We start from the raw sequence: 21,498 nt of genomic DNA, 5'->3' as shown, positions 1-21,498 counted from the left end.
AGTGATGACGAATTGTGAACCGAACTGGCAAGACAACGGCATTTCTCTGATGTCGTTTAAAGCGTCATATCACCAAAAATTCGAGATCAAACTCGAGGAACTGAACTCCAAACCGGATCTTGCATGATCTCCGGGTGAAGCTACTCTACAAGTTTGGTCCAAAGGTGTTTCAGTTTCTTATTTCTTGCAATTCACCTGAAGATTCAACTGCCAAGGAGTTATTTGTGAGCAATTACCTTTCCTCTTCCCCCTCTGAGTTCCGAAAAAAATAATTTTGCAACAGTCCTTTTTTCCAGACAAAACGCTTTTTATTGAACTTTCAGAATGAAATTTTACACTACAAAACTAAATAGAAAATTTTAATAACATACGATACAAATACAAAATGATGCATCAATGGTTTCCACCGTAATGCTGGAAAGCACAATGAATTAAGATATCCTGCTCGATACCCGAAAAATGTCACATATGATCATGACACAGGACACAGATACAGGAGTCCTTCCAAACTAGAGAGTGATTTCAAGACGACAGGGCGCAGCGAAGTCCGAGGAAGTTCAGTCAGTGCCGGATCAGTGCGCAGTCTACGAAGTGGGCATTGATTTCACAGAAGTTCCGGAAATGGCCGCGGGACGTAGTTTAAGACGATGCTGAAAGGGAAAAATTCCAATGAGAGAAATGCACACGCTATCGGCGGAATACGAGATTTTCATGGCGGATAATACGCACTGGAAGGTACAAGATTTCAAGAATACCAGCAGTAAGATTGTCCGTGGTACGTGAGTAGACGATGTTTTCGGGTACAAACAGGTGTTACGCCTTACCATGAAGATAAACACTGTGGGAAAAAATCACAGTAAATCCTGTAGTGAGTACAGCTGTCACTGTAGCTCAGAGTACAGGATTTACTGTACTTTTTTACAGGATCTACTGTACTTTGTACGGGATTTACTGTTACCACAGGAGTGGAGTACGGAATATCCCGAACCAGGTACAGTTAATGCTGTAACCAGGTACAGTAAATACTGTGTCCTGAACTACAGTAAACCCCGGCAAAAAAATTAACGGGATTTACTGTGGTTTTTTCGCACAGTGTGAACCTAAGTTCTCCAGCTTGACAGCGCGGAAAGACACCACCATCACCTTTCAAATGGGTGATGCAACTTTGTTGCCCCATCTTGACAGACGAAAAATTTATCTCCCGCAATGTAGCGACACGCGCTTCTTTGCCTAAATTTGAGTGACGTCGTCAGCTGTGTCGGGAGGTCTCCGATGACGTCCTACGGGGGCCGCCATGATGAGCCCCCCTTGAAAATCCATGCAAAGTATTGTCCGGCATTGTATTACGAACTCTCTTGCAAACTATATTCGTTGTATTGCGAAGTATTACTTTGCAAATTGCAAAGAAAATGCTTCACCAGGAAGCATTGCTTCCCAACGTTACTAACGTTTTTCTCCGTAACTGCACTCTCATTCCAGGAACGCGACATCACGTTGAAACGAACGAGACAAATTGTCTTCGTTTGAGAGTCGTGTCACATTCGTCTCGATATGAATCGGCCAAAAATTAGCTAGTTCACATTTAAACGAACGTGACACAATACTCAAACGAGCGTGACATTAAGTCACGTTCGTTTCAACGTGATGTCACGTTCCTGTAGAGAGTGTGACAATCGGAGAAAGCCGGAGAAAACTAGATAATGCAGCGAAGAGCATTTTCCTCGCAAGCTTTTATGAGTGTAGAACCCGGCCGACGTGTTATAGAATATCGCATCGAAGTAGATGCAAAATACTTCACTCGTGTAAATCTAGTCAGCATGTCAGAAACCTGTCTGAAAACCTGGTCAAAATTCGCGTACCTCTGAAAGATGAAAACATCTCCAGACATTCCGAAGAACTCAAACCATTAATATCAGAGTAACTTTTCAGAATTTCAGCTTTTAGAGGTGCGCGAATTTTGATCAGGATTTCAGACATGCTTCTGACATTCTGACCAAATTTACACGAGTGTTCATTCTCTACTTCCATTTACGGCTGCTTCTTACCTCCAACGATAGGAGACCCGTTGCGGTAGGCAAAGGCCTTACTCCTTCTTTGGTGAAGAGACGCCAAACAAACTTCCGTTACCTATACGGGCTATGGGGCTGATGCCGCCGAGTCCGAAGGTTGGTACTGACTTCGTTGTAACAGGAGCACCAAAAACAACTGGTGATGCGACAGGAGCAGAGATTCCGGTTGCCGCTGCCCCGCCTGAAGATGAAGAGGATTCTGCAACAAAATATACGATCAACTATATCGAAGGGTCCTTTTCAAAAGATCTTATGTTAACGCTTCTGGATAAAAGATCTTATCAAAACGTTTCCGCAAAGAACGTACTTTTGAATGCTACCGAATTTCGCTACGATTCACTGTAGTTCCGCCTGTTGCGATTCTGCCAAGTGCAAGGCAAAACGCAAGGGAAAATGCAAGCCTAGACCTGCAAGTGTCCCTTTCGCAAGGAACACCTAGCGGGGTGTATTGCGTTTCCGATGATTGCAAGTTAAACTTGCAGAAACGCAAGGCTTTAATTGCACTGCCTCTCCACCTTGCGATTCTGCAAGGCAAACCTGTGCCAAACGCAAGGCAACACGGCTTTTTTGGGTGCCAGACGCACAAGGACCCTTGCGATATTGCAAAGCAAAGCGACGCAAGGTTTGCCCCGCGCAGTCGCATGGAAGGCCGTGCGCCTCGCTTTGCAGAATCGCAAGTCCAGCCGCGCTCCGACGATGCAGGCTGTCCCTCGCGGCAATGCAAGGCTGCTTTGCGATTCCGCATGCCTCGGCCTGCGGCTAGCCTTGCATCAATGCAAGCAGACCATTGCGTCTTGACTGCAAGCCTACCCCCACCATCGCAAGCAGCAACTGTCCCCTCCTGCGCGCTTGGGCCATATGCAGTACGGCGCCATCGGAACATCGACAAGTCCTGTAGTCTCGGGGTAAGCGTCCGCGCTACGAAGCTACAGGACCGGGGTTCGATTCCACCCACCCAGTTGCGCATCAGCCCTTTCGGGCATGATCAATGAGAAGAGGAAGATGAGGAGGAAGAGGCGCATCTGGATGCGTGCCTTGCAATGGAAGTGCAAGGGCTGCCTTGCAGTAGTGCAAGCTGGATCGCAAGATGTCCCTTGCATTTTTCTTGTGTGAGTGCGAGGGCTGCCTTGCAATTTTGCAAAGCAGACCGCAAAGCAGGCTTGCACCGGGGCAAACACGTCCATGCACGAAAGGGAAACAAACACCTTCCTCAAATTCAAACAACGCAAGGCACCACGTGCTTCTCCGCAAAGCGGCACGCATCACCAAAATTGCATTTGATCGAGGTGCATGGACAGAATTGCCGATGGCTCGCAAGCGACTCAATTCATAAATGTAGCAGCTTGTCACTTGCAGAAACGCAACACTCAGGTTAACAGTCTTTGTTCGTTTGAGACCGTTACAAACGAAAAGGAATCATCACGTTAATCACACTAACTCGAAAGCGAATGATCGAAGAAATTAGAAGTGCATGCTGAAAACGGTTCCAGGTTTTCCCAGGAACTGTCAAGAAATCACCGATGTCTTTGCGATAGGCTCCCAGGGAAAACCAGGACACGTTTTTACCGTGCGCTTCCTGAGATAAGTTCCACACTCTCATTCCAGGAAAGTGACATCACGTTGAAATGTGTGCCCAAAATGTCACGTTCCTTTGAGCATTGTATCATATTCGTCTCAGCGTGAAAGTGTTACATTTAGGGCAATCCCTGATCCACGCGTCCAAACGAATGAGGCACAATGCTTAGACCAAGGAGACATTTTGTCACTTCGTTTCAACGTGATGTCACACAATGTTGTGCATCAGGCGCACTTTTGGGGAGGGGGGAAAATCGCCCTTCCGGTTAGATCCCCAAAACGCCTGATAGTAGGCAATCAGCATCACATACCCCTGTAGGTAGGAAAAATATGCAGTCACCCCTCTTGTCGGGGGCTCCTTAAACCGCGCCTGCACTGTCATTCACTTTGTGATACTTTTACTACAAATTTTTGCGATAAAACCGAGTTTGCGATTCCCACGATTTATCGCATCCTGGAGTGCGATAATTTTGTTATTCCACTTTTTTTTGCAATAACCACCCCATAATTTTTGCGACTATAGAGCGTTTCGTAGTAACTTTTATCACATTTTTTTCTGCGATAACTTTTTATTGCATTTCCTTTGTAGTCATTATCGCAAAATGTGATACTTTATTGCAAAATTTAGCTATAAATTTTTTATTGCCGATATTTAGTTGTCATCATAGCAAAATAAATGTGATAAGTTTTTTATTGCAAAATATAGACAGTGGTTATCGCAGTTTGAATAACAGAGTGTTCTGCATGCGTGAATTATGCATGATATCATGCGTGAAAATGTACGAATGCATGCAAATTCACGCACAATTTTAGGCACGACGGTACGCAGGTTTAAAATTATGTATCACCGCGAACAAAATTGTACATAAGCATTTAGTGTGCTGTGCACGTTCCTGGAATGAGGGTGCGCTTACTCACTTACTCACATCCGTCCCAAATGATTAAACTTAGAGAAATTCGCTTGCGTTTAAGATAAGATTCTTCATATGGTAACGGCCAGATGAGATGTTTCATCGGGAAACTGTAGGGCAAGATCTTTTGAAGAAGACCCCTCGGTACACTGTCATGACAGCGTTGGAAAGAGCAATTCCATATCGTTTCATAGAAGCCAAAGAAACGTACCAGACGATGGAGTCTCCAATGGTCTTGTTGAATTTACACCAAATGAGACGGTGGGTGCTGTGCCGGACGCTGAAGAAGGATCACCAAACAGGCCTGTTGGCTTTGAACCAAATAGTGCTGTACCCGACGCAGATGAAATGGCTGCGCCGAAAGTGAATTTGGGGCCAGCAGTGGCCGTCTTATTCTTAGGAGAGGAGTGAGGCTTTGACGACGACGACGTTCGGCAGTGATTGAATGCTGGAAAAGCAAAAGGTAAACAGACGTTTAGAGACATTCAAGAGTGTCTGAAAGAAGTGCTCACCCTTGGGAGGGAGGGCATCAGCGTGTATTGTAGTTCATCTAGGAGTGCGAAGCCAAGTATGCCTACTTGCAAGTGAGCACCTACAGATGCATACAGAGTATTCACTTCTGTATGTAGTGTACACGCTTAAAACCTTACAAAGTATTTTGAGCACACATTATACAATCCAATTTACCACTCCCATTCCAAGTATGTGACATCACGTTGAAACGAACGTGACAAAATGCCACGTTCGTTTGAGCGTTCCAAAACGTTCCAAAAGCATCCCTCTTTTCCTTTTTTCTTGCCCTGGGCAGGGCTGGGACAGATACTTTATATTTTTACCTGGGTACATATACAGGTACTGGATCAAAATAGTAGGTACTTGATCGAGCTCAGTACCTAGGTACAGTTACAGGTACTTTGGCAAAATACGTAGGTACTTTTCAGGTACTTTCAGTTATTTTGATAATTCAACGCACCCGCCCAGGAGCGCAACCAAAAGAAACCTCGCGCGACTTTTTCGTCCCTTCAAACTTTCTTGCGTCAATGACCCTTTTCGTGCCAACGCGTGTGCTGTTTACAACCCCGATTCGTCACGCCGCATCACCGGCGGCTCCAGGGACCATCCTTGACCTCGCTCTTATAATGGAATGGTTCCGGTAACGCATTTTAGGGACAAACCCCAAAAGCCCCGCTGAGATGTGTCCTTTGTTTCATAGTGTAAGTCCTCTGCGTTCACCTTGGCAGTGCATGCGGTGACCAGACCTGCCACATGGAGCCCGGAGGAGGCACATAAAAAGGGGAGGGGGCCGAATATCTGTTTCTTCCCCGAAAACAGGCAGTCCTCTGAGTGTCTTTCTTCATCCCCACACTGTTTTGAGCGCATCCTCATTACCCGTCTTTCCCTTCGCGCCCAAAAGTGCCTGTAAAAGTACATGCAGTTCTAGGTAAAGTTACTGCCCCAAAAGTACCTAGGTACAGGTACAGTTACAATTGTGACTTGAGTACCTAAGTACAGTTATAGATACCAAAAAAGTTCCTAGGTACGTTTTACCTAGATATTTCCCAGCCCTGGCCCTGGGATAGGCCCAATTTTCCGTTGAATTCTGAAGGTCTCTCTCTGGTGCCCGATAAGTCGCATTTTAGTCGTTGCTCAGAGCCGCGCTGAGAAAGGTTGAGGGAAGACCCATACAGAAATTGAATTCGATTCGCTCATTCATGGTTTTGTAGCGGCCCGTCAAACAAAAAGGCCCATAATGGATTCGTGACCCATAATTTACCTTAAGTGTGGGAAAAACGTTTCCTCACTCTTGTCAGCGTGAGAAAAACGTTGTCGCACACTTGCAAGCGTGGGACGTGGCTAAGGCTTTTGAGCGTGAGACATGGTGGTTCGCACTAAATAGTGCGAGACTGACTCACACTTCACTGAGAATGAAAAAGTCATGAACATGACTAAAATGTGAGGAATTCTTTATCACCCAAATTTGGGTGAGGAAGGTTTCGTCACTCAACTTTGAGTAATAAATTATACCTCGCCCAAAATAGAGTATTGATCAAGACTTTTTCATTCTCAGTGTTGAGATGGCAGAGCAGTCTCCCTGGGGTGCAGAGGAGAGCAACATGAGTTACAGAAGCATCACAGAGACGCGTTCCTATACTCACAGGGGTCAAACGCCCGCCACGTAAGCTGACCTTCCGTCAGAATTTCAAGGCCTTGAAAAACTTGGTCCACCGTGTTATCCTTCAGGGTAAGACCCGCACTCCATGTCTTGTGGCTCTGCGTCAAAGTCACGTTCACTCTGAAGATGCCACCGTCTTCGCCAAGGGGCCTTGCTTTGACTGCCGCCGGTTCAGCGAGAGCCTGCTCGACGCTAGCCATCGCCCTGGCCAGGTCTTCATGTTCAGAATCAACGGCACTCTGCAGGGTGGCTTGCGCTTTCAGGAGCTTCGAGTGCGCTTGCTCCGCACGGGAGCTGTGCTCCAGCACAAGCTCACGCACCTGCAACAGAGAGCAATACATTGTAAGAGGCGATCAGCATTTCACAACACTGTTGCACAGAAACATTTCTAAAACACACTCTCGGCATCTCATTGACTTATTCGTCAGTAACCAGGTACTAGAGCCTACAGCAATTATATTTAGTATTTTCTTCTTGGATAGCAAATAATTTACTGCATAAAATTAGTAAGGAATTATTCTTTGTCAATAAGTACTAACAAAACTGCAGACAACAAGAACAAAAGTGAAAAGTACATATTATTGTTCCACAAAAACAGAGGTACTATCGACAATGTCAATACCATGTACTAAAAGTCAATGAAGAGCCTGAGAGTGCACATATAGGAAACGCTGAAATTCCGATACACTGCTAGCAGAATAAATTGCTATTTTACAAATTAACAGCTGGCCTTAATGCGGAAAACGGTTTTTCCCTTTGAATGTGTTGAAAGAACACTTCTTTCATGAACTAACGAAGTTTTAGGGTTAAAACAGTAACAAATAAATAATATTTGAGGAAAAATGTGACAAAACGGTGCAGTGTGTCACATTCGTTTGACTTTAAATTTTTACTGTCTGCACTCTTATTTCAAGTACGCGACATCACGTTGAAACGAACGTGACAAAATGTCACGTGCGTTTGAGCATTGAATCACATTCGTTTGGATGTGAATCGGCCAAAAATTAACTTGTTTACATTCAAACGAATGTGACACAATGCTCGAACGAATGTGACATTTTGTCAAGTTCGTTTCAGCGTGATGTCACGTATGATTAGGGAGTGTGTCACGTACAAACGGGCATCGCAGTTTTCACGTGCAAACAAATGTGATAATGTCACATTCGTTGGCTGCCTGTAACACAAATTATATTCGAACCCGCTTTTTCAGGACCGCGAGCATTTTCGAAGAAAGCGGTACAGCGAAAAGCAGCGCTGCTATAGCATGGCGAATAGAGGTGTACACCCCTAAACCCCAGTTCATTCCTGACTCGCGACCGGTCCTCCATCCCCTCTATCCTCCATGGCTATAGGTCAGATTCAGCATTTAGTGGCTTGGCTATCCCCTCTCCCAAAATTTTTCGCTGACGAGTCGAGCTCTGTCATAGAAACGGCGATTTCACGTCCGAATCTCACAAAATTCGAAAGACAGTTTCCAACAAGATTTTATCCGCGAAATCAGGGTACAAAGTTCAGCCAGTTTGCAAAACCAAAACAAAAAATCTGACGAAATTTAGGAGAGTTTACAAACTGCCAAAAGGGACACTTTGAAAATAAAAATCACGGTCGTGGAGTTATAAGACAACTCCGTGCCTAAAAAAAAAAACTCTGTAGCATTACGAATTTCCCTTCAAAATTACAACTTTACAAGGCTATATTAGTAATGAATTTGAAACATCTTGGCAGTACACGCACCTTGGCCATGGTCTCCTTTCGGCGTGACGCTGCCTCCAAAGCAGCCTTCAGGGCATCGAGCAGCGGGGTCGCCTTCTGGGTGCGCGCCTTCTTGACGCTGCACAGGGAATGCCAATCCAGGCACTCCTTGCTCGTGGCTTCCTTCTGGCAGGAGCAGCACCACAGTGACGGTTGCAGCCTGGGGGACGTCAACAACGATCCATGAACACGTTCACCACACTCTAAAGGCATTCGTACTATTTAAGTGTGTGGTCTCGCACGATTTCAAGCATGCTAACATTTTCGTACACTGCAAATCCTAGTGTACGCACTCTAAATGTCTTACGAAGAAGTTTCCCATAATACGAAGGAAATGGCGCAAGCATAATATGAAGGTGCTTTTTCTTCGTATTACGAAGGATTTTCTTTGCATCTTACAGTGAAAAAGCCAAAAAGATTCGTATTACGAAGGCATATTGCTTTGTATTATGCTTGCGCCGAATTCACTGTAACATACGAATAACATGGGTCAAATTTCATTGTAAGACATTTAGAGTGCGAGAAGTCGACCCTTGCAGGCGTAGACCACTTTGTCGTATGCTTGCATGTGTCGAACAGTAGTTGTGTCCGGCGCTCCGACGTGTCGACAACACTCGACCACACTGTATCCGACGGCCTGCATTTGTATGAGTGTGAATAACACTGTTTGTCTTTCAGCAAACTACGATCAGTTTCCTGTTGCCGCTCTACACTTCCACTGAGAGTGGACGCAGAATCGCACAAATTCGAGAGAAGTTGCGAAAGGATTTCAAACACCTATGCGCAAACTTGTGAGACCACTCGCAAAAATTGCTGAACGAGGACCGTATTTTCGTTTGCGGAAAGTAGTTTTAACTGATTTCGGTACGTTTTCAGTTCGACCGAGTGCGTTACACTGCATTTGCAGCATCTAATTAAATATCAAAATGAGTATTTCGTAACACACACTCTTAAAAGCCTACGAAACATTTGTTTCATAACTTACAAAGAAAATGAAGGCGTTTTAGAATTGCTTCGTATTATGAAGAAATGCTTCGTATTGCGAAGGATTTTGCTTCATAATACGAAGCATTTCTCCGTAAGGTAAAAAATCAATTGTGGGTCACGAATCAATTGTTGGTCATTTTTTTCGACGGGTCACCGCAGACCCGACGGAGATTGAATCGATTTGAATTTCGCGGTAGACTTTCCTCCAACCTTTATTTGTCTCCCCAAATAGCGTGTATGTCCGAGCGACGATTGTAGCGGCTCCTATCAGGCTTCAAAGGAAGGCCCTTCAAAAAGTCGTGAAAATGGCGCCCATCCAACGAGGCAAAAAATCGTTTGTTTTCAAATTGCCACCGTGAAGCTATTACGCGATAAAACGGGACGCCCTTGCTGATTTAGGTTCATAATAGGTTAGGGAACATAAATTTACCAGAGTACAGCCGAAATCATTCGATGCCATGGTGCGCGGGTGATGGCAAGCGTTCGCTACCATGTCAGACCCATTATTTCAGACGAATTTTACGGTAGTTATTCTGCTATTTTTTTGTTTTTTGCGCTTCTTACTGACTGAAAAAAATTCCATTTTTCTGCTCTGACACATTTAGTACTACGATACGAAGTTTATGTTGAGCTTAGGCTACAGCCCCGAACGACAACGCTAGCTCTTACTTCCAGTCTGCCATGCCATACGGCTTTTTTGTTGGGGAGGAGGGAGGGGTTGCGCATTGCGGGGCTTTCATAGCTCCCGGAAGGGGACCGCTCTCCAACTGCAGGCTAGGCACCCGAGGCCAGTCCGGCCCTGTTATAGGGAGTCAAATCAGTCCCTACTGATTTAATATTCTGACTGAAATAGATAATAAATTGTAGCAATACCTCATGATGACGGTGTGTTGTTGATTGTCTACCACACCGGCGGCCCTACAATATGCACTATAAAAGTTTCGTCTCTAATCCAGGACGTTTAACTCCCATCTGTCTCACAGTGAAATTAGCATGTTTATGTATTTTTCCTCTTTGAGTGAAAAACGTGTCTGCTTGGTTTATTGAGAACCAGGGACCTTTCATTAATGAACATAAGAAAATATCTTGCAAAGGTGGTCAATTTACAAGCAAAAGGACGAAATGGCCCACAATTGATGTGACCCACAATTGATTCATTGTGATACAGATCCAGCAGTTTTCACGATTCCGAAAAATAAATTCAAAAGTGAATTTCTCTCGTATTTCAGCAAATCATATCCAAATTTGAGCTTCGTACTATGCTGACCCACAACTGGTTCCAAAAATCAATTGTGGGCCAAAACAGACTATTTTTAAAACAGCAACAGCTTAGAAAATAAGGATGATAGACGGGGCTACTATGCTGCAAAACTTAGTCCAAGGACCATAGTTAAAGGCCGCACTTGCACTTTTGTCGCCACGTCAGAATTAAAGGCCCTAATTTGGAATTTTCAAAAATGTGACCCACAATTGATTTTTTACCTTAGATTTTACAATGCCTTCATTTTCTTCGTATTACGAAGCGACTCTGCGTAGAGTTTTTACTGTGCAGTTTGAATGTTTACCTGAACTTTAAAGCAAGAACGGGGTTCTTATCCCAGATTTAAACGCCAGGCCATAACACGTCAAAAGGGTGATCGAGAAATCCCACAGTTCTCAATATTACAGAACTGGATAATCTTTTAAAGGCTATAATACACACACGCGCGCGGACGTTGGAGGAAGATATTTCACACGTCCTGGACAAGCAATCATCGAAACCCTTCGAAAACTTAAGTGCTCTTACTTTTCAGACACGTTTAAAAGATGAAAGTTGTCCACTAAGTTGTCCGGGTGCTCAGTAAAATCCTGAAACAAAAAAAAGAATGGAACTCAGGATGAAAGGATAGCTCGTCTTCTACTTTTACACAAAAGATTGCTAATTATTACGCTAAATTTATTAGACTCTTGAGTCACAGTCATTTAGCCAGGTAGCCAACAAAGGGTCCACAAGACACTGACGTACACTCACTTCTAACGTCCAGATATAAAGAATATGAAATAAAGTTTCTCACCTTCCTGTCCGTCGGACAACTTTGTTCTGGCAATGCCTTCAAGCAATGCAAGCAGAACGTGTGACCGCATGGAAGCACCTTCGGACGACGCTCCACTGCGTTGAACTTCACCAGGCAAACTTGGCACTCCATGGCACGGGTGAAGGCAAGAAGATATTCTGGCGGCAGAAGAATGCTCACGTAGTCGCCTTCATATCATTGACGTTCGGTTAAGTAATAACTTAACCGAAAGGCAATGATATGAAGGCGACAACTACACAACGCTGGTAGGCGCCCACGTTGGCCTTTGTAACACCAAGCATTACGTTTCAATTTGTTTCCTATTGATTTCAGGCATGCAACGTGGACGGAGCGTGACCAAGCCACCGAAAAACGAGCGAGTTCTGGTCCGTCACTACCCGTGTCTCTGGGACCCTAAGCACCCGATGAACAAGGTTTCAAATGTCCAAGAGAGGGCGTGGGGCGCAATAGCAGCACACCTCAACCACTCTATGACTCGTTAGACCGTCCCTTATTTTTGGCCCGCCCTTCTATTCAAAAAATAGGGGGAGGGCCTATGCATTTGCCTTTGTGTCTGTGTGTTGTTGTTGTTGTTGTTGTTGTTGTTGGCGTCTGTGTACAAGGAAGGAGTTGAGCTAGAGTAACCAGATTTGGAGGGTACTTCAGGAGTACCGTCCAAACAAATAATCCGGTGGTGCAAATCCCGTCCGGGTCGCACAAGGGCTGCTGCAGGTGCATCATGGTTTACATGAGCGGGAGGGGGATTTCCGCCATTATTGGTGCTAGCAGGGCACATAGGGGTATTTTTGGAATCGGGGTGACGAGACAAGATGAATGGACCTGGTCCCGACCCCATCGGCCGCTTTTACAAGTTGGCCAGATCAGGATCTTCAAAAAAGGGGGTCGACCGACTAAAAAAAATTATTGCAGATTTCGATTGGTCTCAGCAAGACCTTTTCAACGAGGGGTCGGAAATCCAGGAGCCCGACTTCGTCTATTAGTCACATCAGGATCTTAAAAAAAGGGGGTCGACCGACTAAAAAAATTTATTGCAGATTTCGATTGGTCTCCGCAAGACCTTTTCAACGAGGGGTCGGAAAGGGGGTCCAGGAGCCCGACTTCGTCTATTAGTCACATCAGGATCTTGAAAAAAGGGGGTCGACCGACTGAAAATTTTTACTTAAGTTTTGGATAGGTCTTGGCAAGACCTCTTCAACGAGGGGTCTGAAGGGGGGTCCAGGAGCCCGCCTTCATGAGTTATGGGAAAAAGTGCGACGGACTCGTGTTGCGCTCCTGCTGTGCCTCTATTGCAAGGAGTTGCAGTAGCATGGCAAATATGGGTATTTTCGGAATGAGGGCGAAGAGACAAATGAAATGGGCATATTCTAAGGACAGTTGGAGTAAAAAGTGTAAGGACTATTGCATATTGTGAATAGAAGGGCGGGCCTAAGTCACGATGGTACATCGATAACTTTGCTTTACCCGCTCACGGCGTGTGTGATGCGAGCGGGCCGAAGGCCCGGGCCTTCGACTGGCTAAGTTGGGTCTGATGCGAGGGCCGAAGGCCCGAGAAAAGGCCGCCGGCAGGCCAAGCTGGGCCGGCCCCCTGTCGAACCGAGTTGCCGGCGCAGCGAAGCGGAGCTGGCAACTCGGTTCGACGGAAGGGCGGGCCCTAGCTTGTTTCAGACTGAACCGAGACAAAAGTTCGTGGTGCCAAATTGTTCCATTTGGTGAGCAAACACCTCTGCCAAAGTTTGGTGGTGCTACGATATCGCATAGCCGAGCCTGAGGGGCCGGCCTAAGTGCAGATTTAAAAACTCGGCTGATTTCGGAAATTGAAAGTTGTATTCGAAGTAAACACGTCATTTTGATGCCCGCAGGGCGAACATTTCAAGCGTTTTGTCGTGTCTCGAACCGTTATGGCCGAAACGGCGCTCTGAACGCACTCCGCCACCGCGCGGAAGGCCGATCTCGAGGGGTCGGCAACTTCCCTTGGCCGTGTACGAGGGAGTATACGTATGTTACTAGTAATATAGGTAATATATGTGTAATATAAAGTAATACAAAGTAATATAAAGTAATATAGGGGTATTATTGAGGCGAAATTGTGGTAATATGCAAGTAATATATGGTAAGATAGGGTAATATAGCCACCGCGTACGAAGTAATATATGAGTTGCCGACCCCTCGGCCGATCTGGACCCCACTACGAAGCATTTGGGCTGCACCAAGCCGCCCCGGAGGGCAGTGGATCGCTGCGTCGCTGTCAGCACCTTCCCTAAACATGTATCTGAATTATCTCTGAATTTTCAACTGTGGTTAGTGGGATACTCAAAAGGAAAATGCTGAAATGTGCCCTCGAAGTGTCAAATTTAGCCATTATAGCACTTTCACGTGTTTTGGTGTAAAATTTTGTCTTTACCACGTCTGTTATGAAATCCAACCCACCAACTACTATGCAATTAGTCAAACACATGTTTTGAGAAGGTGCTGACAGCGACGCAGCGATCCACTGCCCTCCGGGGCGGATTGGTGCAGCCCAAATGCTTCGTAGTGGGGTCCAGATCGGCCTTCCGCGCGGTGGCGGAGCGCGTTCAGAGCGCCGTTTCGGCCATAATGGTTCGAGATACGACAAAACGCTTGAAATTTTCGCCCTACGGGCATTAAAATGACGTGTTTACTTCGAATACAACTTTCAATTTCCGAAATCGGCCGATTTTTTAAATCTGCACTTAGGCCCCTCAGGCTCGGCTATGCGATATCGTAGCACCACCAAACTTTGGCAGAGGTGTTTTCTCACCAAATGGAACAATTTGGCACCACGAATTTTTGTCTCGGTTCAATTTGAAAAAATAAGGGACGGTCTAATGACTCGTGAGTTTGTGTTCATTTTTAACTACTGCACTGAATGTTATAAACGGAATCAGAAGTTAACATGAATTTGTTGGGATGTATTTTGCAGCCCAGGAGTGGAAAGCATTCTTGTCGTCTGTCCGTCGGATGAAATGCAACTATAACAGTACCAAACGTAAGACCAGTAATTGGTCACTGTGGCATGGAAGCCCAGTCTTCAAATACGCAAAGGAGACCGACTTCCCTGATGGGATCTATGCCAAAAACAAATGCCAGGAAAGTAATTTGGGAACTTCTAAGTCCTTGTATGACAATGAAGAAGAATCAAATGATGAAGATGACCTTGAAAGAAATTGGTGGTTTAGAAAGCACCCTGAATTTTCTGTGCCTTCAAGTGCCGCTGGATCTGATGAATCGGAAATGAATGCAATGGAATTTTGCCTGCTAAAGGAAGAGGTCAGTTTTCTACAAAGGGAAAAATTTTGTAAGAGATTCATGGATTTGGGAAGGAAACTTCTGTCACCTCTAAAAGCAATAAATTACTCCTCCTGAACAACACTTGACGTAAGTAAAAAAATGCTTATTGTGTCTTAAGTATGTAATATTAGTTTTCGTAAAACCACTGAGTGACGCTATGAATTGTTTTACCAAAGGCTAGTCCGATCAAGGTCAGATATACAAAAAAGCGAGGAAAGGAAAACAAAGTGCAGAAAAGGGTACTTTTGGTACAATCTTGGTGTTAATTCACATCTCCGAAGTTAAACATACGTAATTTATTTAATGTTCTTTTTCAATTTTTAGGTCCCACCTAGAACAAAAAAAAAACTCAATACCAACGGAAATTAGAGGTGAAAGAAGCCCGAGAGAAAAGGAGAGAGGAAATGTGGAAAAGAATCGATGAGCAGGCTGCCAAGTTCGAGGATAATATTCCTGTAAACCTGGCAGACAATCTGGAGGCATTCTCCTCTAAGCTGATAAAAAACCTAACTCCCAAAGAAGACGAGGATCATCAATATCTGTTCTACGTAGTTCTAGCTGCCAGAATTAAAGTGCTGCCACTGAATGTTGCCAGAACTAGCAATAGACTTCCTCATGAAAGTCACCAAAGCACAAGACAGGTAACTTACTTCTGTAATAATCTGGTGATTTTCGCTTTGATTCCGGGTCTAAACAATCTTTCCCCTCTCAGGTCGTTGGGCATGGCCTCTCAGGTGAATAATCAACAGAACTCTTCATTTCATGACCGTTCTACTGTGGTGGGTGATGAAAGCACACTTTTAAAGTTCTCAGAAGTCGACAGAGTCATGCAGGTAGAAGAAAGAGAGAGAGAGAGTCTGCATTCATGAAAGAATTGGGCGTACACCAGGGCGGACATCAAAACACTCCAACATGTCTGGCTTAATGAAACAGTAGGGAATGATTTTTTTTTCTGCGCATCACTTTTATTTTCCTTTGAAAGTGTATTAATTTTATCGATGTTATTTTTTTTGTGCAGATTGTGGATGTCTACGTGCAGCTTATCAGCAATCATGAGTGGAACCTTAACAGTGTTTATGTTGTATCCTGTTACTTTATATCTCAGCTTTCCGCCCATGGTGCTGAAGGCACTAGAAGCCCTCCAGGAGACATAGGTACTTCATATTATGTGGCATTTCTTTGAGGCTGTAGTGACTGTGAAGCCCATCTGTCTTACAATCCTCTGGCAATCTCTTTCCTAGGTCAATCATACGTTGTTTGACCTGGTGACTATCCCAGCTATGTGAATCCCAGCATTAGTACTTGTTAATGGTCGAGAGCAACATGAGGAGAGTGACGGCCTATTACAGCTTGGAGAGGCGCGGGTAGGTTTCTGACGGCCTTTCAAGTTAAAAATGATCACCTATGATCTTCAGTAATAGACACTTCCACCAGAACGCCGAGTGAAGAACAAGAGGAAGAAATGGTACCGGGACCAGTTCCCATAAACGTCTTATTTATGGGTTTTGACGGTTTACAATCATGAAACTCGTCTTTTTATAATTTTAAATAATTTTTAGAACCCAAATGAACTCATAATATGATCAAAGGAGCGACTTTTATGGACTGTTTCCGGCTTTTGTTATTCTTCTTGTTCTTCACTCGGCGCTCTGGTGGAAGTGTCTATTCCCGCAATATCCTATTCGCGTTTCAGTTGGTGGCTGACTATTTTGAAAGTCAAAGTTCTTCTGAAGGCTCTTGGACAACTGAAGCCACTGAGGCGAGTCATCTCTTTGCTACCACGAAAATGAGAGAATTCATTTGATAGTTTAATCACTATTACTATTGTGTTCCCCAGGCGGAAAACTGTGTACGACCACGTATGCTTACTCTACCCGTCCTCAAAGTGTGCAAAGGAATTTAATGTGTAGGGAAAGTAACTGAAGTATTTACGCGAGTTCCTCGACACCTCCGTTTAAAGATAGTTCTGAAATGAGACACTATGGTAGAGTTACGCAAGCTTGGACTGCCGTCAAGGTGAGCAAACAATGTTCTGATCAAATACAAGAGCTTAAGATTTGCACGTTATCAAAGTTTTAGTAGCAAAAGAAGCAACAGTCCTAGAGAATAAACACAAGGTAGGTGTACGCCAGACCGTGTCTTGTCGTAACAGGCTTCGCGATGCTGCGCCAGTTTCGACATCCACGCCTGGCGTTACACCTACCTTGGCCTGAGGCGCTTGCCTGCCTTCGGCAGGCTAGGTTTCTTTTCCAGGCATCCGCACACCAATTTGCGTGATTGAAGGTCAAAACAGCATTTGATTTCGTGCCTAGGGCTGCATTGGCCTGACTTTTTAACTTGTCGAGGCTCCCCAGACAAAAAGATTTCGCGCCCGTTACGGGCACAGCCCGGGCACAGCACGGGCACAGGCACAGCACGGGCACAGCACGGGCACAGCACGGGCGCACCATCCGAAGGCGGGCCGAGGCTCGAACCCGCATGTGGGTAAATGCGGGCAAGTACGGTCAAGTTCGGGCAAGTACGGGCAAGCAAGTGCGGGCAAGTGCGGGCAGCTGCCCGGCAGATGCGGGCAGGCACGGGCAAATGCGGGCAGATGCGGGCAGACACGGGCACATACGGGCAGATGCGGATGCATCCGGAGCGCCTTGATGTTTGTGCCCAGGACCCATTCGTGGACGAGCTCGAAAAAGGTAAACACGAGTAATCGAAGCCTGGAGCAGTGCTGCATGCCTGGAAGCTAACTATCTCGTGCCAGGTGAGCATGGAGGTAGTTTGGGTCGCCTAAGCTACGGTGATAGACGAGCCCCGTATCACCCTGTAGCTTAGGCAACCCAAACTACTTCGATGCTCATCCGGCACGAGATGGTCCCCATAGCTTCCATGCATGTAGAACTGCTCCAGGCTTCGATTACTCGTGTTTAGCTTTTCCGATCTCGTCCAAGAATGGGTCTCGGGCACAAACCTCAAGGCGCTCCGGATGCAGACTCATCTGCCCGTATGTGCCCGTATGTGCCCGTGTCTGCCCGCATCTGCCCGCATTTGCCCGTGCCTGCCCGCATCTGCCCGCACTTGCCCGCACTTGCCCGTACTTGCCCGCATTTACCCCCATGCGGGTTCGAGCCTCGGCCCGCCTTCGGATGGTGCGCCCCTTGAGCCCGTGCTGAGCCTGTGCTGAGCCCGGACACGCCCGTGCTGTGCCCAGATTTGCTCGGGCTGTGCCCGTAACGGGCGCGAAATCTTTTTGTCTGGGGTGGAGGGCTAGACCCCCCATTGGCCTGACTTTTTAACTTGTCGAGGCTGGGGGGCTCCGCCCCCCAGACCCCCCTTTCTTCAAGACAGAAGTAATCTGCCTGCCGAAAACTCGATTTTTCGCCGTTTTATAGGTGTTTTTCGGCTATAAAAACCGAACCAGTTGAGCTAGGACAGTGAAATTTCGCGTGTGCCGAGCCAAGGACATACCCAAAAAGTGTGCAAAATCTCACCGAGATCGGCCGAGCCGTTCAGGAGGAGTAGCGCGGACAGACAGACAGACAGACACACAGGCAGGAAAAATTTTTCAACCCCACCTGAGTAACAGGCTTCGCTATCGCTCAGCCAATCAGAGCATACATTAGGGCAACGACACTATACCCGCACGCATCAATTATGTCACTTCACACACCTCATATCAGTACCTTTCCCGCGAACCCGCTCCGAGAGCCTGTGGGCTTGCGAATCTTCGGCAACGGCTCGAGCTTGGTGCGCTCACTAGACATCGAGTACGATTCCGCACGAGATGTCAAGTTATTGAGCAAATGCACTTTTCGTACAATTAGTGTGCTTGAACTAAGGGAGGGTGGGGCACCTAGTGACACTTTTTGGATTTTGGCTCTCACTTCGATACTGTGCGAGAAATGAATCTACTTACACCTCAGAAGGTTGCTTTGATCCTTCCTTGATCGAAAAAACATGTTGTGGCGTTTTGACAACACCTATTTCTATTATTTACAGAGCTTCCCGCAGACCTCTGCACTTGTCACTTGGTGCCCCAGCCCGGGGCACCTAGTGACAGGTCATATAACTCACATTACCAGCATAGAGCGACGCTCCAGCTAATTGAAAACTATCCGTTTTGGACTCTTTAAGCTTTTTAAATATCAAACCATTCTGAACGGCGCCATTTTCCCCAAGAAACTGCATTTTACTAAATTGCCAATCAAATTCAATGTTCTACGAAATTGTCGTTAAAAGTAGTCTCATTTATGTTTCGTTGTGTGACAATCGGTGACAATTTACTTCGCGGTTGCCAAATCGATGTTTTGAAACGTTTAAATCGTTGAAATACGATAAATAGAGTGTGTCTGTCACTACCTGCCCCGGGGGCTCATTTTCGTTCAAAATTTGATATTAAGGAAATGAAATCACATGTTTGAGCTGGTTCAGTGAAAACAACTTACTAAAGGTCCTTATTATTGATTAAAAGTGCCAGAACGATCGGCAGTCCCGTTTACTGGAAGAATGGCGAGAAAACATTTTGTTAAAAAGTCGTAAAATCTGTGATTTTGGGTTATTATTTTCTTGCTTTTATTCTAGGGGCTAAAATATTTTGTTCAAAGTTTCACTTTCACTTGAACATGATTCCACAGCACAAGACCTTTAGATTAGCCACCTCAAGGTGTCTGAAAGTGCCATAGGGTGGCCAGGGCACCCCTGTGTCACTAGGTGCCCCTGTCACTAGGTGCCCCACACTCCCTTACAAATGAGAAATTTATATAGTTGATAGTACGTTTCTTTTGCTGAGAGAACGGTGACGTCTCGTAAAAAACTTACCAAACATTTAGTGTGTGTGGTTGGCATAATATCGTTACCTGAATAGATGCTCCGATACATAGCTCAACGTCAAAAGAACGCGTCAACAATAGAATTGCTCTGTTGGCATGCTTGCAAAGAGTTAGCACTTAAGAAGTGGATTTAAAGGAGTGATACATTGCTGTTTTTGCTGTCTAAGATGCCATGAGGTCAAAGCGAGGGGACAACCACTCGCGAAGTCCTGTGTACACTTGATTGGCCGAAATCTTGCGTAAAATCGATAGTAATCTCGTAAAGCCCATTCGGAGTCTGGTGAAATCTCGCGAAATCCAAAACCTGGTGAAATCTCGCGAAATCCGTTCAAAATCTGTCGAAATCTTGAGATATACCACGAAAATGTCGCGAAATCCTGCGAAATCTCGACGAAATCCCTACCTTTGAAGAACCGTGTGAACAAATAAATTTCAAGCGGTTGCCCCCACTGTGCGAAAAAACCACAGTGAATCCCGTTCATTTTTTTGCCGGGATTTACTGTAGTTCAGAACACAGGATTTACCGTGCCTGGCTACAGTATCTACTGTACCTGGTACTGGATATTCCGTACTCCACCCCTGTGGTACAGTAAATCCCGTACAAAGTACAGTAGATCCTGTTAAAAAAGTACAGTAAATCCTGTACTCGGAACTACAGTGACAGCTGTACTAATCACTACAGGATTTACTGTGATTTTTTTCCCACAGTGCCCTCGAGTCAAAATAAATATTACCTAATGGAGCACCGGCTCTCTGCCGTTTGCGGACAGGTCCCAGGTCGAAGGGTTGGCGCTGCGTGACGCCGGCCCGGTCACTCCCACAGTGACGCAGGGACGGGGAATACAGCGTCGCCGCAACGCCTTATCGGACCGAATGGAGTCAGCGAGGCAGTGTGGTGCGCGGGCAGCTCCTAGGTGGTGACTGGCGGCGCACACATCAACGGCCGAGGAGCGCTGATTCCCCCCCCCCTCTATTTTCCTTCTCTCTCTCTCTCTCTCTCTCTCTCTCTCTCTCTCCCCCCCTCCCCCGCGGGGGACTGCTGGACAGCGCCCAAGGCTGCTGAGTAAGACACCACACTGCACTCAAAGACTCTGGTATAGTCAGACTCGTCGTAACAGTTTTACGCAGCGGCCCGGCTGCGTATCGTATTTACCACTATTTCGCCTTATCGAAGGGGCTTGCAATTCAAAAGTAATAATGAGCTGCACGTTCATGATTTGCATGATGTCACAGTCGTCACTGCTCTGCCAGCAAACCTCGGACTAGCTATTGACTTTAGTATGGTATTGACATTTTGTCGATAGCACCTCTGGATTTGTGCATCGGTAATCTGAACTTCGACGCGTCCTAATAGAACAATCCTAACCGGCATAGTAGATCCAAGACAATCCTACCTGTCAGAGCAGATCCAAGACAACCCCAACTTTTCGTGTCAATTCAGAACTATCCTAGCTGCACATCACGTGAAAAGCGGTGTTTTCTGTAAGGAAGCAGGACAGCTCGTCCCGACCAACTCGTCCCGCGTCCCACTCGTCCCGAACCTATCTCGACCCGAGCCATACTTCATAAAAATACTCGTCGAAGGGCTCGTTACAAAGTTTCATCTTTATGTAAGTACGTGGACATTGTATTTCAGATTTATTGAGATTCTCTGATTTGCATTGCAGATACATCATGAACACCTTAAGGTACCTCTGCAGTTTTAGGATGGTTCTACATCTGCACTGACAGTAAGGATTGTCTTGGATTAGCTGGATCAGGCAAAAATGGCCTCAAAAAGCATTACGTATTTTATGGACGGCCCCTTATCTGCATATTTATTAGTAC

General features: G+C 45.7%; 1 protein-coding gene across 7 annotated transcripts; it reads right to left on the bottom strand.

Moving 5' to 3' along the window:
• Nucleotides 1-283: 283 nt before the first annotated feature.
• Nucleotides 284-20,606, bottom strand: LOC117646171 (E3 ubiquitin-protein ligase TRIM32-like). Of its 7 annotated transcripts, none has more exons than XM_034386948.1 (8): nt 20,406-20,606; nt 11,522-11,679; nt 11,254-11,315; nt 8,463-8,640; nt 6,712-7,048; nt 4,767-5,003; nt 2,046-2,268; nt 284-650 (listed from the first exon to the last, which is right to left on the bottom strand). In XM_034386948.1, exons 2-7 carry the CDS (start codon nt 11,651-11,653, stop codon nt 2,084-2,086), a joined length of 1,131 nt encoding a protein of 376 aa, XP_034242839.1. In that variant the 5' UTR covers nt 11,654-11,679; nt 20,406-20,606; the 3' UTR covers nt 284-650; nt 2,046-2,083. The 7 variants fall into 7 exon arrangements, with proteins under 7 accessions (XP_034242839.1, XP_034242837.1, XP_034242838.1 ...); XM_034386946.1 differs by lacking the exon at nt 20,406-20,606 and adding an exon at nt 19,699-19,735; XM_034386947.1 differs by lacking the exon at nt 20,406-20,606 and adding an exon at nt 19,661-19,708.
• Between the last annotated feature and the right edge of the window lie 892 nt (nt 20,607-21,498).

The sequence above is a fragment of the Thrips palmi genome, unplaced genomic scaffold, assembly GCF_012932325.1.
Source record: "Thrips palmi isolate BJ-2018 unplaced genomic scaffold, TpBJ-2018v1 HiC_scaffold_19, whole genome shotgun sequence".
Taxonomy (NCBI): Eukaryota; Metazoa; Arthropoda; class Insecta; order Thysanoptera; family Thripidae; genus Thrips; species Thrips palmi.
Note: the sequence above shows the minus strand (reverse complement) of the source record. Positions and strands in the feature narration are given on the sequence as shown.

What these genes read in the sequence shown, in the direction of transcription:
- LOC117646171 (XM_034386945.1), bottom strand. Translation starts at nt 15,334, where the DNA reads ATGCCTCCAGATTGTCTGCCAGGTTTACAGGAATATTATCCTCGAACT. An exon ending in GTGGCGGGCGTTTGACCCCT is followed by an intron (nt 5,004 to 6,711) that starts GTGAGTATAGGA and finishes TTGCTTTTCCAG; the next exon opens with CATTCAATCACTGCCGAACG. An exon ending in ATTGGAGACTCCATCGTCTG is followed by an intron (nt 2,269 to 4,766) that starts GTACGTTTCTTT and finishes ATTTTGTTGCAG; the next exon opens with AATCCTCTTCATCTTCAGGC.